Genomic DNA, 18,882 nt, shown 5'->3' on the forward strand with positions numbered 1-18,882 from the left:
GTTCTGATTTCTCTTTGCTTTTATAAAGTTTAGACCAACCCTCTGAAGTCAGGCTACTGGAATAAAATAAAGTTTGAAAGCTATTTAAGTAACTAAAATGTTTAGCGCTCTGGGGAAAGTTGATTTTTATATAAAACTTAGAACTTCCTTCTTTCCCTTTTGTAAAATACCAATTTTCATGTTACTGCTGGCACTGAATTCAGGGTCTTGAATTCTTGAGAGCTCAGCCCTTAACAGTTGTAGGGCTGAGTTTTACTCATCTCTTCCTGGAGACTAGGTGCTCACAAAGGCATAAAGTTCACCGCATTTTGATGTGGTGAAACCAATTTTTGGTTTCTACAGTGTCTCATTCCCCTGAAATTTTAAATTTGAAAAATACTCAAGAAGAAGCCTTATCAGAAAGAGGACAATCTAAATACTAATACATGATTTTTTTTGTTTTATTAATATATAATAATGTTCTTCAAATTTTATTTCATTTTGTGCAGTTAGTAGTAGCTAGTTTTACTAACTGTAAAAATTATTTTCGCAATGCAGATGAAGACTGTTACATGTCATCTAATTACATAGTGCTCACACAAGTGTTTCTCAAAACAGTTCAAGTTTCAGAATCAAATTTGCTGTTCTATTTCAGATTAAGGACATTGAAAAACAGCAGTAGATTGTCTAGTGATTCAAACAGCATTTTACAGCCTTTGCAAACAAGAAAGGTGATGCTCCTGTGCTTTTGCTGCTCTGTATCAGCAAACAGAAGGGCGAGAAATATAACACATCGCTCAGAACACAGAAAATATGCCACTCTACGATGAAAGAGTCAGTTCAGTGGGAATTGTATCCATCAGTATCAATACCTGATGGGGGCAGTAAGGAAGACAAAGCCAGAGTCTTCAGTGTTACAAGTGACAGAACAAGAGGCAACAGGCATAACTTGACATACTGGACAGTCTGTTCAAACATAAAACCATTTTTACCATGAGGGTAGTTGAGGACTGGAACATGTTGGCTAGAGAGGCTGTGGAGTCTCCATCCTTGGCAATACTCAAAGCCAACGGGACAACGGCCTGAGCAACCTGCTTCAGTCAACCCTGCTCTGAGCAGTGGGATGGACTAGAGCATCTCCAGAGGCCCCTTCCAACCTCAACCATTCTGTGACCTGAATCTGTCCATAAAATGCACTAGTTTGTTGAGAAAAGACAGTCACAAAGTTTAGATTCAGAATTCTAGCCAGACTAGGAAATGATCTCAATGTAAGCTTAATAAAGATGCTCCTGTGTACACCTGGTATCTCTTGTCATTATCACTACAGTATCTCGTAGTGATACAGTACCTCAGTAACAAAGGACTGATAAATATATACGAGAACTAGGTTGGGGTTTTTTCCACCAGCTAAAAATTAAAGGGCCCATCTAGCTAAATAAAAGCTTCAGTGTGTTTTATGCTAGTATAGTTATATGATTTAGGGTTCCTATGGGATCATCACAGACACACTTAATGACTCATCTACAAGTTTGAGTAGAGCTTCCTGCAGAGCTTTCAGCATCTGCAATGCTTTCTGCCAAGAGCATATGTTCCATAGGTTTTTACAGACAAATTGGCATTTCAGCTTACCTTGTCTGTCACATACTGGTGATGGTGATGGGGGGTGGGGGGGGGGTGGGGGGGGGGGTTGTCTTAAAGTCTCTCCAAATACAACAAAAAACATGGCCCTGTGTTCACAGTGAAGGAATGCTCACTCCAATGAGCACAGACATTACAAAAAATGTTACTTTAATCATACTGCTGTCTAATAATAGACTCCTTGTACACAATTGCTCTCTAGTATTCTGCTGTCACTTTTAACTCCAGTTCCTTCTGATCTTTTTTCACAAATAGAAATTTTTTTATATGGAAAATGTATACTCATTTGGCAAGAGTTTTGAAAAATTCACTGTCTTCCTTTCATAAAGGGATGGTCCAGCAACTGCAGAACAGAAGGGCATTGGTGTTGAACTCTGCATTGAGGGTTTGAAAAATCAGTACATAAAATGAATATGCATGCCTGTGATGTAATTGTTTGTAAAATCTAAATGCAAACTTAGCCTTTTTTTTTTTCTCATTTCTCCAGTCATTACTCAGTTTTAGGTTTTTTTTATAAAGCTAGTAGAAAGGAAGGCAGGATTTATGGGAAGAGACTGATGGAATTTATGAATTATAAAATGGAAATATTTTATTATTACAGAAATCATTCTTTGTTCCTCTAAATTCCTTGCAAAACTTTGAATTATTCTGCTAATGTGGCTGTTTCAGGTGCACAAAAAATGTATTTAAGGAGGGTGACAATTATTTGTTTGATCCTGTGTCAGTCAGGCTGTTCTGTCATCTCCAATCAATGTCATGCACGTTAAGGAACCCATATGGAATTACAGTACTGTAATTATAATACTGGCTTGCTAGAGCCAAGGGCTTTGGGCTTTTTCAGCCCTCCATTTGGAGAAAAAAACAGGGGAAGGAGTAAAGGACACTGATTTCTTAAGTAATACACTAACGGGGAAAATGGGATAAGGGAGGCGTTTATATTTAGGACATGGTGAGACCATAGACTAAAACATTGAAACCACAGGTGCATCCTGACTTTTGAAAAGTTAAATACTTTATTTGAAAAGGCAAATGCTTTATATCTGTATGTTTCCTTCTACCTAACAATTCCTTCTCCCTTTTAAACACTGTTCTCTCTGAATCAAAGTATATATGATGTCGCTATATAAAGTCCACAATTTTTCTGGTTGTTGTTATATAGTCCACAGGAACCGTAACCACACTATAACAATTCTAATCCAGGGATTAGAAAATCAGGTTTCCTGCCTCCAAGATGACTGCCATACCCACTAAATAACATGCCTCTCTCTAGTGCTCAAATCTGGTCTTTTGAGATACGTAAAAGGCTGCTATTAATTTTATAAAGACTACCCATAGAGGTCAGGAACTTAGCTCTTGAATTGATAGTCATTTAAACATCTGGGACAAAGCTGATATTTAAAACAAAACAAACACCACAAAAATAATTCTTATAATGGGTAAATGCTAGTGGTTTGGTTTTTTTATAGAGAGAACTTTATGTTTCAAATAAGTATGTATTTCCTGGACTGGCAGTGATAATAGATTTTTCTACTGCAGAAGATAAGAATTAAGTGAAAGCTCTTTCATTTAGAATATTGTCCTCAAAACAACTTGCCTGACATAGGCCAGACTCAGCCAATGTGATATTGGAACAGCAAGGCACATCAAAGAAATTTATCAAACATTTTGTCTAAAACTCAATGGTGCCGTGTTTCTGCATGAAAATTACAGGGAAAGTAAATGATGAGCATAAGCGTACAAAAAGAGAATTTGTGAGGGGGGTTTTATACCATTGTAGAGAGTAAAGCTCTTTTATGTATACTATTGTTTAAAGGCTTTCCTGAAATGTTGAAAAACCTATGCATTTACAATACAGTCATATGTCCCATAGAAGAGGATACCTAAGCTCCCATCAACAATCTCTATGATACAAACTATCTGTATTTTCCTTTCATTTTTCAATTAAAAATCTACATACCTGGTTAAGCATGCATGCACAAAATCCACTGCAGTGCTGGAGATTCAATCAGGTAGGGAAGGCATCTGTCCTCTGTGGGCCCCAATGTAGAACATGGCTGCTATCCTATCCATGGAAGCCAGCGGCAGTTTTCCTGTTGCCATCTCAAATAGGGTGCAGTCAACACTCCAGGTGTCTGATTTTCTTCCATATCCAGATTCATTTATAACTTCTGGTGCCATCCAGTATGGAGTCGCATGCACAGAATTCAGCATCTCGCTCTGTGTGCCATGGAGGCTTACCCAAGCTAAACGCCTGGCAGAGCCAAAGTCAGTTAGCTTTACTATACCATTTGGCATGAGCATTACATTATTGCCTTTGATATCCCTATGAACCACACAATTGTCATGTAAATATGCAACCCCTTGTAGAATTTGTTTTGTATATTGACAAAGGACAATTTCTGGCAAAGGACCAAAACGATTAATAATACTAGAAATTGAGCCACCAGGAACAAACTCTATGAAAATGCTTAAAGTGTTGTCTTCCAGACAAGTTCCTAAATAAGTTACAATACTGACGTGCTTCAATGTCTTCAAAAGATCAACTTCCTCATGAAACTTCTGATACTCCTTTTCTGTAGTGAGTTGATCTGACATAGCCAAAACAACCTGTTTTACAGCTATTAATTGCCCCTGGCCTGTCAGGCCACAGTATACCTACAATGAAACTAGCATTTATTAAAGTGAAACATGAAATAAAACTGAGTATTTACTTATTTTAAACAGTATCTTTGTGTTTGTCATGTTTCATGTCTCACTGTATAATCCAAAATATTTAAGTTATTTGTTGAATAGGACAACAGCTAGTTATAAGCTAAGATGTAGATCAAAGACGCCCAGCACATCCCTTAACTTATACAGATATTAACTTACTGTGCCATAGGCTCCCTTTCCAAGGACTTCACCTCTTGTCCACATGATGGGATCTTTGTTAGCTGAACTGCTTCCTGGTAATTCAGTAGATTCCTCAAAGTTTAGCAGTTCGCTTTCTTCATTTGATGCCAAAAAGGCTCTGCTGTAACTCTGCTTAAAAGGTGATGGTCAGTGTGGGGAGAAAGCAGGGAGGAAAAGAAAGGCTTCGTATTATCCTTACATTTTTTATAAGGAGTATTTTTTACCTGGCATGACTCTTCTCTGTAGATTTTTATATATATATATATATATGTACTTATTGGCCAGTTCATCGATACAATTGCTATGCTAAGTAAGACAATGTAAATATTTTCAAGTATATATCACAACAGTGCATAACCAGAAGATTATAGCATGACATCTTTTTCCATTGACAGGAAGATAGACAGAAGGAACACTTAAAAGAGCAGGACAGACATCTGCTTATTACTTTTTTTTTTTTTGTCATGTAGGTACAGTTTGCTAAGCTGAGGGGTGAATATGACTATCACCTTACTCTAGGTAACATATGCAACCCAAGTCTGATGGAAACAATTTGGACATGACTTCACAGGAAGAAGAGACTGCTTTAGAAAGATGGTAATAATTACTCCATCCAGCCATGGGTCTCCCTAGGAGAAGTGAGAATGGAGGTATAATTGGCACCTGTGCCTGCAGAAGCATAAGGAAGTGCATCAACATGTAGTGAAAGAAATTTCCTTATAAATTTGTAATTTAAATAGACAAAAAGCTAACAGGGCCAAGGAGAAGCAGTACTAGTAGATAAGCACCTTAGCAAGTAAAGGTTCTTAACTGACTTGGGGACCTTCTGAGTTGGAGTTTTGATTAAACATTAATTAAACAGCCTTAAATCTGTCTGATAAGCCAGTACTTGTAGTGCATACCTAGAAAAGTATCTGGTTGCACTCAGAGATTCAAGGAAATTGCCCTTTTGGATATAAAAGAATCATTTGTAGTGTCTTTTCATATTCCGTAGGTGTCAAGATCTCAAGAGCTTTTTGCCTTGCCCCAGCACCTTTTTATACATACTATTCAGTTAAAACAGCTTCTCCTTTTTATTCACTACAAGTTCTCAATTTATCTTCACTCATCATATAAGCCTTGAGAGCTCTTCTTGTCATGCCTTCATACTATCTGGCTTGCGTCCTGACATGCAGCCTCTAACATGGGTATCCTCAACTGAGCACTGGAAGAATCAGTGGGCAGCTGGCCCAAGGAAAAGAGACTTGATCATTAATGAGCACGTATTTCCTATCTTTCATCCAAACTTGTGTTGAAGCATGACTCAAAGGAACTAGCAAGTTACAAGAAATTACTTTTACCTTCTCTAGAGCACTATTTACTATTGCTCCATCTCCATTCATCATATTTTCTTCTTCTTTAGTATGTGTATTTTGCATTTTAAAACTTGTATTTTTTGTTCCTGAAGAGTTGATGTCTTTTTCTTCAAGCATTAGCAATTCTTTGGCCAGACAACAAAGCAACTCATCAGTCACATCCTTATTATCTGCCCAGGACAAAATGTTCTGACTTGTCTGGAAACCGGGGCTTTTAACATTTTTTTGTCTGAATCACTAAAGGCTGAATCAATTCATTTGCCAAACCACTGCTTTGAAGTGTGGATGCCCAACTGTGAATTAATCTTTTTGTAGGGGATTGACACTCCAGTCTATCGGAAAAGGGCAATGCTTCACCTTTATTTATAGACTTGAAGGAGGCCTGGTCTGACCCCAGGCCTTTGCAGCCATCCATATCCACCCTGCACTGGGGTACACAAATGTTCTGGTCTGTTGTTAGTAGACTGCTACTTAAAGCAACACATTCTCTGTAGACTTTATCACTGAACTGCAGAAGATTCTGGCTACAGGTAGCAGCTCTCTGATGGTTGGATATATCCTGACTGTCTAAAGACTGCTTCAAAGAAAATTCTTTAATAGTTGATAAATTTGAATTTGAAAAAATTTTATTTTGCTTAGTTGATTGTGAAAGCTCTTTTAAAAAGGTAAGCTGATTGATGATCTGTGTCTTCAGGAAACAACGTCAAGCTCCTTGAAGTGTTTATTTGAAAATCTGAATCAGAAGTTATTACATTATCTTGCTATGTGTTGCTGTCACTCAACTCAGTACTTCTGTCCTTTGTAATTAAACCTTTGTGCTTTTGTTTAGTGCCAGGTATGGTCGTCTTTGGCTTACAATACGTTCTCTTTTGAGTATTTCTTACTCAGCTGCTCTCTCTCCCTATACTGCAGGTAGATCTGCAGGTGCTAGCAGTGCATCTCCCAGGTGGAGCAGAACAAACATTTCTAAAAATCTGTTCTCATGTTGATCAAGCTCGCACATGTGGGAATAGACAGGAGTTCCAAACATTTCATAAATGCCTGGGCCTTTGTCATTTGAACTTATTTTCTTGAACATGTCACTGTATTTCAGATCTACAAAATCTGAAGCAGAGCGTGCATGTGGTAGAGAAAGTAGAGTAACAGCTTTAAGATAACTGAATTTTTGCAACTACAAGAGAAACTTTGCTTTTTAAGTTTCTGAGCACTCTGAGCAAAATGATCTTTGTCTCCTGGAGGGTTTGGGTTTTTTTTTTGATACTTCAGGGAAGTCTCAGATTCCACATGTGACAGTTCCAAAGACAGAAAAATCTGACTCTTGGCATTACATTTTGTGGAAATCTCATCAGAAACAATTAAGTCTTCAGATATCTTTATCTTGCTACTAATTTTAGATTTTCATGAATATTTATTTCTATCCATCTTTATTTTATTTTTGTCATTTTCTTTACGAGCAAGAATGTTGAAGCTCTGACTAACATCAGGAGGCAGGCTACAAATGACACTCTTTTTTTGTGGCAGGTTGTTTAGCAATGTGTGGTTCCCTAGCCAGTTCTTGATCAGAGAATGTAACATGAACAACAGGTACAAGCTCACTGTGGTCTTCTGAAGTTGCTTCTGACATTGCTTCTTTTTCCATTTCAAATTCAGAGACAAACATTATTTACTGTTTTCCAGAAGGATCATGCACTTCTACTCTGGGAATTACTGCAGCTACAGAATTATCTTATAAGGCATGGTAGGCCTCTATCACTTCATTTTTACAGGAAGAATCTAAATAATGATTGTCAAATACAAAGTTTGCACTCTCAGCATCTTCATGTGGTCTATAATCCAGTATCATCTCTGTAGCGTTTCCTTCTTCTAGACCAGTTCTACAGCAATTATCTGCTCTTCTTTCCTTATTGGCAGCTCTCAAGGCATCTCTGTTGCTTGACATTGTAAGTGTTGTCTGAGCTGTAAATATTCCGCAGTTTATCAGAGCATTACTTGAGCTCAAGTAGGGATGACTATCATCATAGAAACTGGCTTGGGTCATAAGATCTACATTCTTACAAGCCACTGAAAACTGGTACTTCATCTGGTCATTCATTTCAGTATTGGTAGCGACATCAGCTTCCCTGCATTTTAAATTGCTTTGAATTTCTTCTTTCTTATTGCTAGGATACTTACAATAGTTACTCATGCTGAAGTAGTACAGGTCTTTCACTGGAGTGAACCTATCAGAAATAGTAGCCACAATCAGGTCTGATGACTTTTCAGTGTGCTTTTTTAATAGATTGTCTAACTGATACTGATAAAACTTAGTAACTGGTTTTATAGGCTAAGGAATAGAGTTCATAATATTCAAAATATTTCTTACGTTGGTGCTTTCATTGACAATATTATCCTCTAGAGAAGCAAGATGAATTGTTCTTACAGGCTGAAATGTCACTGGTGGCAAACAAAACTGTAATTTCCATAAAAACCATTAATAATGTGCTACCCAACAGATACAGGTAAAATCTAATCACTAAGAACCAAGTAGACTAAGAAAAAAAAAAATTTCAGAGCAGGACTATTCTTTTATATATTCCCATATTTAACCTAATATGAAGTATAATATCAAAACTCTGAGGAAATACATGAATTTTCTCACATCCATACATGAATTTTCTCACATCCAGAATTATTTAGGATGAGAGGAAATAGTCTCAAGTTGCACCAGGGGAGATTTAGATTGGATATTAGAAAAAATTTCTTTACTGAAAGGCTTGTCAGGCATTGGAACAGGCTGCCCAGGGAAGTAAGTGGTGGTGTCACCATCCCTGGAGGTGTTCAAAAAACACGTAGACATGGCACTTCAGGACATGGTTTAATGGGCATGGTGGTGTTGGGTTGACGGTTGGACTCGATGATCTTAAAGGTCTTTTCCAACCTAAACAATTCTATGATTTCTAAGTACTTCATATTACAGAAAGTGGGATCCTTTGCTATAAGGCACAAGTAATTCTCCATGATTTAAGAATAATAAGCTTTGTCCACACATAGAAATCATCTTGTCAGTTATTAACTATGTCTTGTGCCACATAGCATGTTTGCTACAGGAATTCGAAGGCTGGTCAGTGGCTTCATGTGCCAAAGTTTCTTTCTTGCTGTGCGCTCTCACTGAATGAGAGTGCCACTCTTACGCTGATATTTAAACTCTTTTTATGTAACCCTCCAAAATGTGCTCACACCAGTAATTATATTCCCAATGGAATTAGATCTAATGTAAGCAGTTTTTAAAAAGCAAAAGATAGACTATTATAACAGAATGCTATTTTATCCATGGAGAAAACTATTCTTACAAATTATTTACAGGTTTTAAAAGACATTATTATAAATCCAAACATATAGATTTTCCATATCTTTAGTGCAGTCTTATAAAATTCCATAAACCGTGTTATACAGGCCACAGATTCAGGTCACAGATTTTTAAGTACATCGGAAGATAGCACATTCTGCCCTTCACTTTCAGGGAAGTTAAATGGATAGCTACCCAAAGGCCATTTTTATATGGCAGCTAACACAGAAGTCTGTTGTGTGTAGGGTGTATTTTATTATTCCTCCCTTCTTCCCTCTCTTCCCATCCCATTAGTTGAAAGGTATCGTTTATCTTTGAAAGACTACAGATCTGAGAATTTGAGTACTTTGTTGTGACTATTCAGATGAACAGTGAGAATAATTTTCTGAAAATAATATTTCTGTTCTTTATAGGAAATGGAGAAAAAATAAGCATGAATGTACTGTATATTTTTATGCAAATGAATGCAACAGAAATAATCACACAGTCATATGCTCCAAGTACTCATTTGCATGTCTATATTCAACATCAGTTTGCAATCTGCAGGAAATTTTTGTTTGCATTCCAAGGGCAAACTGAGGTTTGAATGTGCCAGGAAAAGCAATGCGTGCTGGTTTGAAATTTACAGTTCTGAAGGCTTTGTCTAGTCTGCATGGCATTAATATGAATGCTCAGTTTATTCCAAATGATATGCCTCTAGAAATCATCAGAGCCTAAGACATGAAATAAAGCTGTATTAAATCACACTGCGGTCAGCTAAATTATTTTTCTTAAACATTTCCCTCCATTTGAAATGTTTTTTCCATAGCCCTTTTTATGATCTTCTGTCAGAACTCTGCTATTACTCCTATAGTTTTCTTTACTTTTTTTCCTGTGAACACTGTTGTATTCTGTAGTGGGTTCACTAAAGTATACAGCTGATTCAATGAGTCAAGTCCTTTGTACAAAGGGCTATTACTTAATATCCATGAAGACCAAATTCTCTTTTTTCCTAAATACAGTATATTTGATCTTTTGTAACTTTTAAGGCTCATGTGGTATAAAGCACTGATACATGTAAAATTACTAGTTTGTTTGTAGGTACAAAAGTTTTGTCAGGAATCCTATTTACACTTATCACAAAATTTCATGTCAGATATGTATAATCCTAAAACCTTATTTTTTATTTGCTAACACAACAAATTTCAGCCATCATCTAATATCCAGACAGTTCTTCAATTCAGCTTCAATTTTAAATTACCACTCAATACAAGAAAATTGTTTGGTTTTTTAAATTTGACAAAACCAGATATCTAATATGTTTAACATATAGAATGCACATACTTTAAAGTAACTTACATACTTCTATTTTAAAAGGTTTTATACCTTTTTGAACATCCAGCCCTTTACCCCCCAAAATCCCTGATGTAACATTACTGACAAATTGTTGATATACATCTGAAGATTTGCTGACATATATATATATTAAAAATGTATGTAAAAATACTTCATGTTCATCCAAAAACCTGAAGACTAAGCAGAGAAAACTACCTACACTTCTTCTGTATTTCTATTTTTAAGGTTTTGAAAGCATATAATACTTTTAATGGTGTTCAGTTTTATAATACCATCTTACCTCAGATCTCTTGTTCCATGTTTTTAGCATTGTTGTATTTAACCCTTAAAAATCAAAACAGATGAAATGTTACATTTATATTCTTAAACAGACTACAATTTTCATTTATAAATTAATTTCAAACTGTAGGGTTCTGGGGACAAAGAATCTGTCTGATGTGTGGTTGCAGGACTGTGCTATAAATCTGCTATGCAGAAGAAAGTTCTAAGTTGAAATTTAATTGTGATACTGAACTTTACAATTCAAATTTCTACAGAAAACTATAAAATATGATAATTTAAAAATACTTCGACTCTAATAATTTAAGCAAATATTTCTCCTCAATTTCAGATGTTTGCTAACTGCAAAATGTGGCTAATTAATATTGCCAGTATGAGGAAAAAAGTGAAAGAGATGCCATCATGGCCCCACTCCAGCTACGGAGAATTACACTTTACATTTTGTGGGCTCAGTTTCATTATACAGAGTAACAGGAATGGTGAAGTCTGTCATTGCTTCTCTTTATCTCCTTCATCCTGCAAATACACACACACATATAATTAAAGAAGAGGATCACATGGCTGAAGACTACGTGAAGAAGTGTGATGTTTCATCTGGAATGCTAACTGATTTTTACTTGGAAACCATGCCACTTGTTGATCTGGCCACAGCCTGGATGTTGGTGCTATTTGGCTAAAAGGCAAAAATAAAAAACCAAGATACAGCGTGAAAATAAGTGGAAGGAGCCTACTCAGTTCAAATAATCATATGACTGAAGAATAATGTGAACAAGAAGTTTGTAAGATCCAAGAATACCAAAGTATGTTTTCTTTCTTCCCCCATCTGGGAAGTTGTGGCTGTCCCTGGAAGCATCCGATTGCAATGCCAGAGATTGACTACAAGTGAGAATGAATGACAAACAATGTAAACCAAGCAACAATAGGAATGGAAAAACATATTGCCCACCTTCCCCTTCTTGACAAAAACCGATTGCTGCCAGTATGTATTTTTTATGAATCATCAGGAAAGGGTGTCAGAAGAATTCTGAAGACCAGATGTGCTTTTGTTATTTAAAAAATATGCTATGGTCTGCCTGAAAGAATAGAGGCTGTGTGGACAAGCCTCAGATTTCTGCCACCTCGTTTCTGCAGAATGAAAAATCCAAATACAGAAAAAGATTAAAACTGTGACTGAAAAGAGGTACAAAAACATAGTCTAAGATAATCTTAAAGCTGTATGCAAGACAATTGTCTGGTTTTAGTAGGTCAAATGCTGTTGTAAAACCATATACCATATGTTTTTTCATATTGTACCAAATAATTTGTTCATCTAGTGCAATATCCTGCCTCCAGCAATGGCTGATAATTGACATTGGGAAGACAGAAACACTACACAACATATATAGCTGTATATAAAGTCTGGCACTAAGGAAATCTTTTCTTACTCATAGACTACTACCTGCTTTTTCCCCATTTTTGCATACCCAACTGCAAATTATATATTAATATTACTTACCTGCTTTTTCCTAGAGCTTTGTATGACTGATGCATTTCTTTCATTATCTTATCTGCATTCTGAAGAGCAACAACACTTCCACAATGTGCAACAATACATTCTTATTTGCATAAAAGCCGTATAATTCACTGACCAGCAATACAATGCAAATGCAGTTATTTTTGGACACTAAAATATTATTATAAAGAAATACAGGAAGTAACTCAGAAAAAAAGAGCATGTTTCATTTGACTAATGTACCTATACTAACTTCCTGTTATAATTTTTGGAAATGTGAATGCATAAATCTAAATTATTTTTCATTATTTAGGTAAGTGTATTAATTCAATGTGCTATAAAAGCAAAGAACATCTAAAAAAATTCCAGTTACAGCTCCTATTTCAATAGAACAGAAATATAAGAAAAATCTTGACAGGAAACTCTACAAAAGTAGAGCATTTAAAAATAGGAAAGCTGTTGAAACCAAAACAAATCTTAGGACTTTTCAAAGGTGGAAAATAACTCTGAGTTTGATCTCAGATTTTTTTGTGGTTGCTTGGTTTTGCCAAGTAGCCAGATTTCAAGTTAACATTGTTCTTTTTCTTCTTCAGATCCCACATATTACACTTTATATGTATAAATATTGGTTAGACTACCTTCTTTGCTTCTCCTCTTATTTTGTTGGTTGTCAGACATACTGTCCTTAGATGTATTAAGGTCCAGAAATGTGAAAAAATGTTTTGTTAATTGATTTCCAATTCACATGTACAAAGTAGTACTTCATATTTCATTACTTCAGAGCCATAAGTAAGACAAAAGCAACATTTTAAAAGTACTTGAAATTATTAAAAATGTTATAATTTAACATTCAATGCCCTGTCCTGCGAATACACAGAACCAAACAGTCCAGACACAGTTTTTATTGCTAAAAACTCAACATATGCTATTTTGAATAAGACATGAAAGCTGTCAGTATTATTTTGCTGATATCAACCTCACTGTTGGACTAGAAAGTCAACACTTCACATTTGGGAGATAATTGAATTTTTAACGTATTACTGAGAAACCAAATCTGAATTAAGTGTGTATCTTTCTCTACTTGGTCAAAACTATCTCTCAGCAAAAAAGGTTTGACATCCAAAACTTTCTGAGCACAGAATAGCTTGTACACTGTAGCCTCAAAAAATCTCTTTGATAGCTTATTCCAAGGAAACATGAAGTCAACTGGAATCTTTCTACAAATTTCAGAGAAGTATGTAATTTACTTTGTTAATAACTTTTAAGCATCTTGAGAAGTAATTGTCCCATAATACAGTCTAATTTTAAACATATGTTCAAAATTTAGCTGGGCATTTTCCTCTACAAAGCCAGTGTGTCCAGGCTGATTTGACTGAAAACATTAACAAAAATCACATTGACATCAACAAGGTATAAATTTCAAACTTTATCCCAGACCTATTATAAATTCATAAATACATGAATGGCAATGTATTATCTCTGAAAATTTACAAAGGTAAAGTTTTGAGGTGTTTAAAAATTGTACACCTTATAAAAAATAACTGGCCATTATGTTGCTGACTCTTTTGTTGCCATTGAATTTTTGTTACCTGTGCCAGGCATCTGACTGAATTTGATATAACCAAGAGTCACCAGCAGAGACAGAGCTAGCCTACTAACTTATTAGTAGTAAACTTCTGTTTCTCACTTAAAACTATTACATTGTCAGAAACAGTATCCTAACTATGAGTGTACCTTTCTATGAGCATCTTAGTACCTCTGTATGTTTAGAAAAATATATTATTCAAATTGTACTACATTTATAAAACCAAAACACCTTAAAGCTTACGTAAAATTACTATTACAAACATTGGATATTTTAACTCCTGGTTGTTGAGAGACGTAACAATAGCTCAAGGAAATGAGTTACAGAGCTATCCATGTACCATCTGTAGTCTGGCACCATTAACTGCTGGCCTTCTATGAGGACATATGAGCTCTCTACACCTACGTGAGAGGCTTAAAAGAGAACTCCATCAGGATTCCCAAATAATGCTTTGATATATTTAGCGATCAGTTTTCCAACCTTGAACCCTTCCATATAGAGATTAACTCATCCATAAATAATTGCTTGCATATTCAAAGTTACGCTTTTACAGTATTTCTAAATTCAGGCAGAAACAGAAGTAACAATAATGTTGATTGTGAGTACTTGTGCCTTGTATTTTCAGTTTAACTTAATAGGATTTTTGAGATCTACAAGCCCACAATAGCAAAGTCAAACAATAAACATTTGAAAAAGGTGATCTGAGGAACTTAAAACAGCAAGTATTTTCTCTCTTTGTACATTTATTTTCTACACCTTATGTTAACAATTGTATGCAGAAGTAACAGTAGACAGCTAGGTGCTTGTCCAAACTGACAGCAAAGTCATAGTCTACAAAGCAGGTTGTATGAAAGTAGTTTAGTTGCAGTGGAATGCTACAGTTCTTGCAGAAAAGAAAATGCTTGGGGAAACTTAGACATCCGTTAGCCTTATTACTGACTTCAGTGGGACCGAGATTTCACAACAGTTTAGATCTTAAAGCATATACTTGTGAAGCAGAACATGTAGATTCTTTTCTCACACCTAGCATGGATGCTTGGATCATCTTAGAAAGCTATCTAAGCTCTATAAATATTTTTTAACATAGAAAGAAAACATGCTAATTATCTAAATGTGTAAAGTTTTTCAATATAGTAATTCAGTGGGTCATATTTATTTTTGAGATTGTTTTCATAAATAAAACACAGTATGCATTTTGAATTAATTATACTGTTCATTTAAAACTTTCTCTCTACTGTATCTGTATTCCTAACTGTAGCTGATCTAAATGGCGTTTCTTTCTGAAGAAAAGGGTATCTTTTGGTAAAAAAAAAAAAGCTGATAGTTGCTGAAAAACACTGAAAAGATCAAAATAGATTAACCCCCTCCCCAGACTTTTAATTGGAAATGCCACCATTGTGATTTTAAGTTTTAAGGCTGTTTCATATTACTCTTAGCCCCTATGCTGTATCATCTCTAAGGCATTACTAAATTCCCACAGTGGGAACAAGCTGTCCCCAAACATTGTTTTTTCCAGACAAAGATGCTTTTATTAGGGTTTACCCTTAATTAGAAGATTGTAATGAACCTTTCCCGCAACTAATCAGCAACAGCTGTGGGAAAGGAGCTAGCTGTCAGCCTCCTGGTTAATATAGCTGTGTGTGGGCAATATTGATCCTGTTTACAGTTGACACTATTCCTGAATATGGTAAGTGTACTGTGAGCTGTTTCACGATTATGAAAATATCAACCCTCTTTTCTAAGATTAAACTCAAAGATTAACAATATCACAAGATGATAGTAGCATAAACAACACAAAACAATCACAAATTGCAGACTCTTAAAGAAGAAACATGAGAGGATGAAGTCAAAGGATTTGAAGATTTGAAATTCTAGGCAGCTAATTCTTAAAATAAAATTAATCTCAATTAATAGTTCTGATGGATTTGGGACTCTTTCTGAAAAACATAGTGAACTTCTGTTTCTCAAGTGACAAGAACACATAATGTAATTAAAGATAGTGAATTGAAATTAATAAAAGAAAATACAATCATGAATATTGGTTAGTATCTGTATTAAAATGTTTCCCAGTGTCTCTATTATTTAATAAATAACTTAATAGTTTTAAAAAATAAACCATGAAATACATAAGATATTGTACATAAAATAACTAAGATAGATATCTTATGTGTATGAATGTACCTGAATGAATATGAATATACATTTAAACATACATGAATAGCAGTGTCAAATTCTTACATTGGGTAACTCTGGGTGTTAGAGAGGAATATTATAAAGTCCATAGTGGAAAATTATGTAATAATATGCCCATAAGAAATTTTTTTCCTACTAGCTAATCAAGAAGTATGTAATATGACACTTTATATCTTTTACATTGGTATGTTCCCGTTAATATTATTGAATGGGCTCTAACTTTTTACACAGCATAAATATCTTACTCCTTTCTGGCTTATGTGAAATGTTCTGTTGTACTGACATAATTGATATAATGTGGCAGTGGGTTCTCCTATTTAACCATGTAAGAAATATATGTTATGTTCATTTAAAACAATTATCTTTCACAAAAATGTTTCCATTCTCTTGCCTTTAATTTGCTGCGATACATTCTCCCCTCACACAAAAATATTGCATAACCACCACATACATACTACCAAATCAAGCTGGTTTAGAACTTAATTCATATGGTAGGCTAAAAGAAAGGTCTGTTTTTTAGAAAATTATGTTTATGTTCATTAAATCCATAGATAGGTAGAACTATGAAAAATAGGGCACCTAGTGGCTCTTATGTTGCTGATTTCTTTATAAAACTTTATTTTCTCTCTGCTCTTTTACTCACATGCGTATTTTTACTCCATTGCTTGTCTTTACATCACTCAACTGAATAAAATACTCTGGTTTATACATCTTCCACACCTAGTAGTACATAACATTTTCAACATTCATTATAAATTTTATTACAAGTTATTCCTAACAGCAATCTTGGGTACTACTCTGGCAAAGTTTTTTCTTAATTTAACCCTGGCAATGTTTTTTCTTAATTTATTCATAAATACCTATTTTTTTCCTTTGCAGCTGAGCTCAGGGCTCTCAGTAGTACTACTCATGTACAGGGAAAAACCACCTAATGTCAGAGTACTACCAATGGTAAGATGTATGCAACAGATGGAAAGTAACAATCAACGTAGCTGTCTGTCCCTAAGGAATTGTTCCATTTCAAAGTCACTACAGAGGTCAGTGGAAATGAAGTGCCTATGTGGCTTTTGTTGGACTCAGTAGCATTTTGTCACTCAATACTGCTAGTCAGGAAAAGAATTAGGTTTTTTACTTGGAAGCATGCAGTAGCCTTCCCAAGAGACTCATACATTTATCGTACATGAAATTAACTTTTATAACAATTTTATGTAACACTTTTTACTGAGGAATGTGCTTTAATTTATAGCTATGTAACAGCCAGACATCAGACAGTATTGTCATTCTTAGTTTACAGAAGAGGAAACAGAGGAAAATTGAATGACCAATAGCTACCTTTGAATGACCTATAGCTGATGACCAAGGTCATCCAATTAACTGTGCAAAAGTAGCTATAGAAGTCAGCATTCTTGATTTCTCATTCTTATGCTAAACACCAGATAATCCATTAAAATGTTTATCCCATTATATAGTCTGTTAAGAGTCATATTAGATGGTGAACTTCTCGAAACTTTTTTTTTTTTGGATACACAAAAACCCCTTCAAAATAATAACTGAAAAGGTTCCATAGAAAGGCATAAACAACATCTTACCTGGTGCTTCAGTAGCGAAGTGTGAAAGAGGCACAGCAACCCAAAGATAAGTTAAAGAGCATTTTTAGCTCACTGCTGTCTTCCTTTGCTGGACAGCAAGGAATTCAAACAGTAATTACATATACTTTGATTTTATTTTCGGCATGTTTTTCTGACTGCGGAGCACGTAGTACTTATTACCGAGGCAGGCGCTCCCGCAGGCAAATCCTCCAGGCAGCTCCTGCTACACGAGGCTGTTGAGTTTACACCACGTTGCCGAGGCAACTCCAACCCCCCCGAGGGCATTCTGCTTGGAGAAGTTTAATTCAAAGAGCAGTAGTGACCTGTGAAAATATACACAGTTGAACTAAACGGTAGCTTTTTAAGCTCTAATCACAAGACAGTTCTCCCAGCACCCAACGCAAAGCGTATTTCTTTCTTCTGTTTACCTCCATTTATGCTTTCAGTACCTTATCTATTTCTACATTATTTTAACTTTGCATTCAGTCTCCTCACCTACACACTCCCCATTACTCATGAATAGTTTTTTATCTCCTTGCTGGCAGCCTTAAACGGCAGACTTCAAGGATACTTTTTTTTTTTTTTTTAAGTAGCAGACTGTGCTAAGGGGGGAGAAAGGATAAAAGAGAGGGAAGAAAGGATGAAAGAGATATAGCTGGGCTCGGGCTGACTTGAAGGAGTTTTGAAGGGAACTGGTTTGCTGGATGCCAGAAGGGCTTGGACGCCGTCGCCGGGGACACGGCTGCAGGGTTGCGCAGGCCAGAGAGGGGAGGCGCAGCCCGCTTTGTTTTAGGCTGGACCGGGAACGCCGGGCCTGGGGGACACCTCACCTCCCGGCTGACTGAAAAGGGGAGTATCACTCTCATGTCTGCCGGTACCCGGCACAACCGGCCTCATGGTGACAAGCCGCGACACCAGTCACGCCCCGGTACCCCGGCACACGGCGACCCAGCCGGTAAGGCACTTCGTTTACCCTCTCGGGCTGACGGAGCCGGAGAGCGTCTGGGAGCAACCCACTCCTCAGCTTGGCACCGCCGTGAGGTAAACCGGCCCAGCGGGAATCTCCTCAGCAGCCCCCGTGAGGCACTTCAGCCAGCCGCGAGCGCGGGAGGGCCCTGCCGGGGCGTCCCCTCTTGCGGCGGGCCTGAGGGGAAGGGCGCCCGGGGGACCGGGGTGGGGAGGGGCTCCGCTGCCGCGGAGGGCAGCCGGGCTGGGGGGGA

General features: G+C 36.4%; 1 protein-coding gene and 1 long non-coding RNA gene across 2 annotated transcripts; both read right to left on the reverse strand.

Annotated features, from left to right (window-relative positions):
• Nucleotides 1-3,558: 3,558 nt before the first annotated feature.
• On the reverse strand, nt 3,559-7,370 carry MAP3K19 (mitogen-activated protein kinase kinase kinase 19; the record flags this gene model as incomplete). Its single annotated transcript, XM_041124005.1, is given in 7 exon segments — nt 3,559-4,272; nt 4,489-4,641; nt 5,850-6,089; nt 6,091-6,537; nt 6,539-6,834; nt 6,837-7,007; nt 7,010-7,370. Coding segments are annotated over 7 exon segments (2,382 nt in total), but the record flags the coding sequence as incomplete, so codon positions are not given.
• Nucleotides 7,371-7,387: 17 nt separating this feature from the next.
• LOC121233390 lies at nt 7,388-18,786 on the reverse strand. The gene is made up of 4 exons (XR_005932702.1): nt 18,636-18,786; nt 17,663-17,985; nt 10,805-10,848; nt 7,388-8,083 (listed from the first exon to the last, which is right to left on the reverse strand). It is a non-coding gene; the product is annotated as an uncharacterized LOC121233390 (long non-coding RNA).
• Nucleotides 18,787-18,882: the final 96 nt, after the last annotated feature.

This window comes from Aquila chrysaetos, chromosome 6 (genome assembly GCF_900496995.4).
Source record: "Aquila chrysaetos chrysaetos chromosome 6, bAquChr1.4, whole genome shotgun sequence".
In the NCBI taxonomy this organism is placed as follows: Eukaryota; Metazoa; Chordata; class Aves; order Accipitriformes; family Accipitridae; genus Aquila; species Aquila chrysaetos.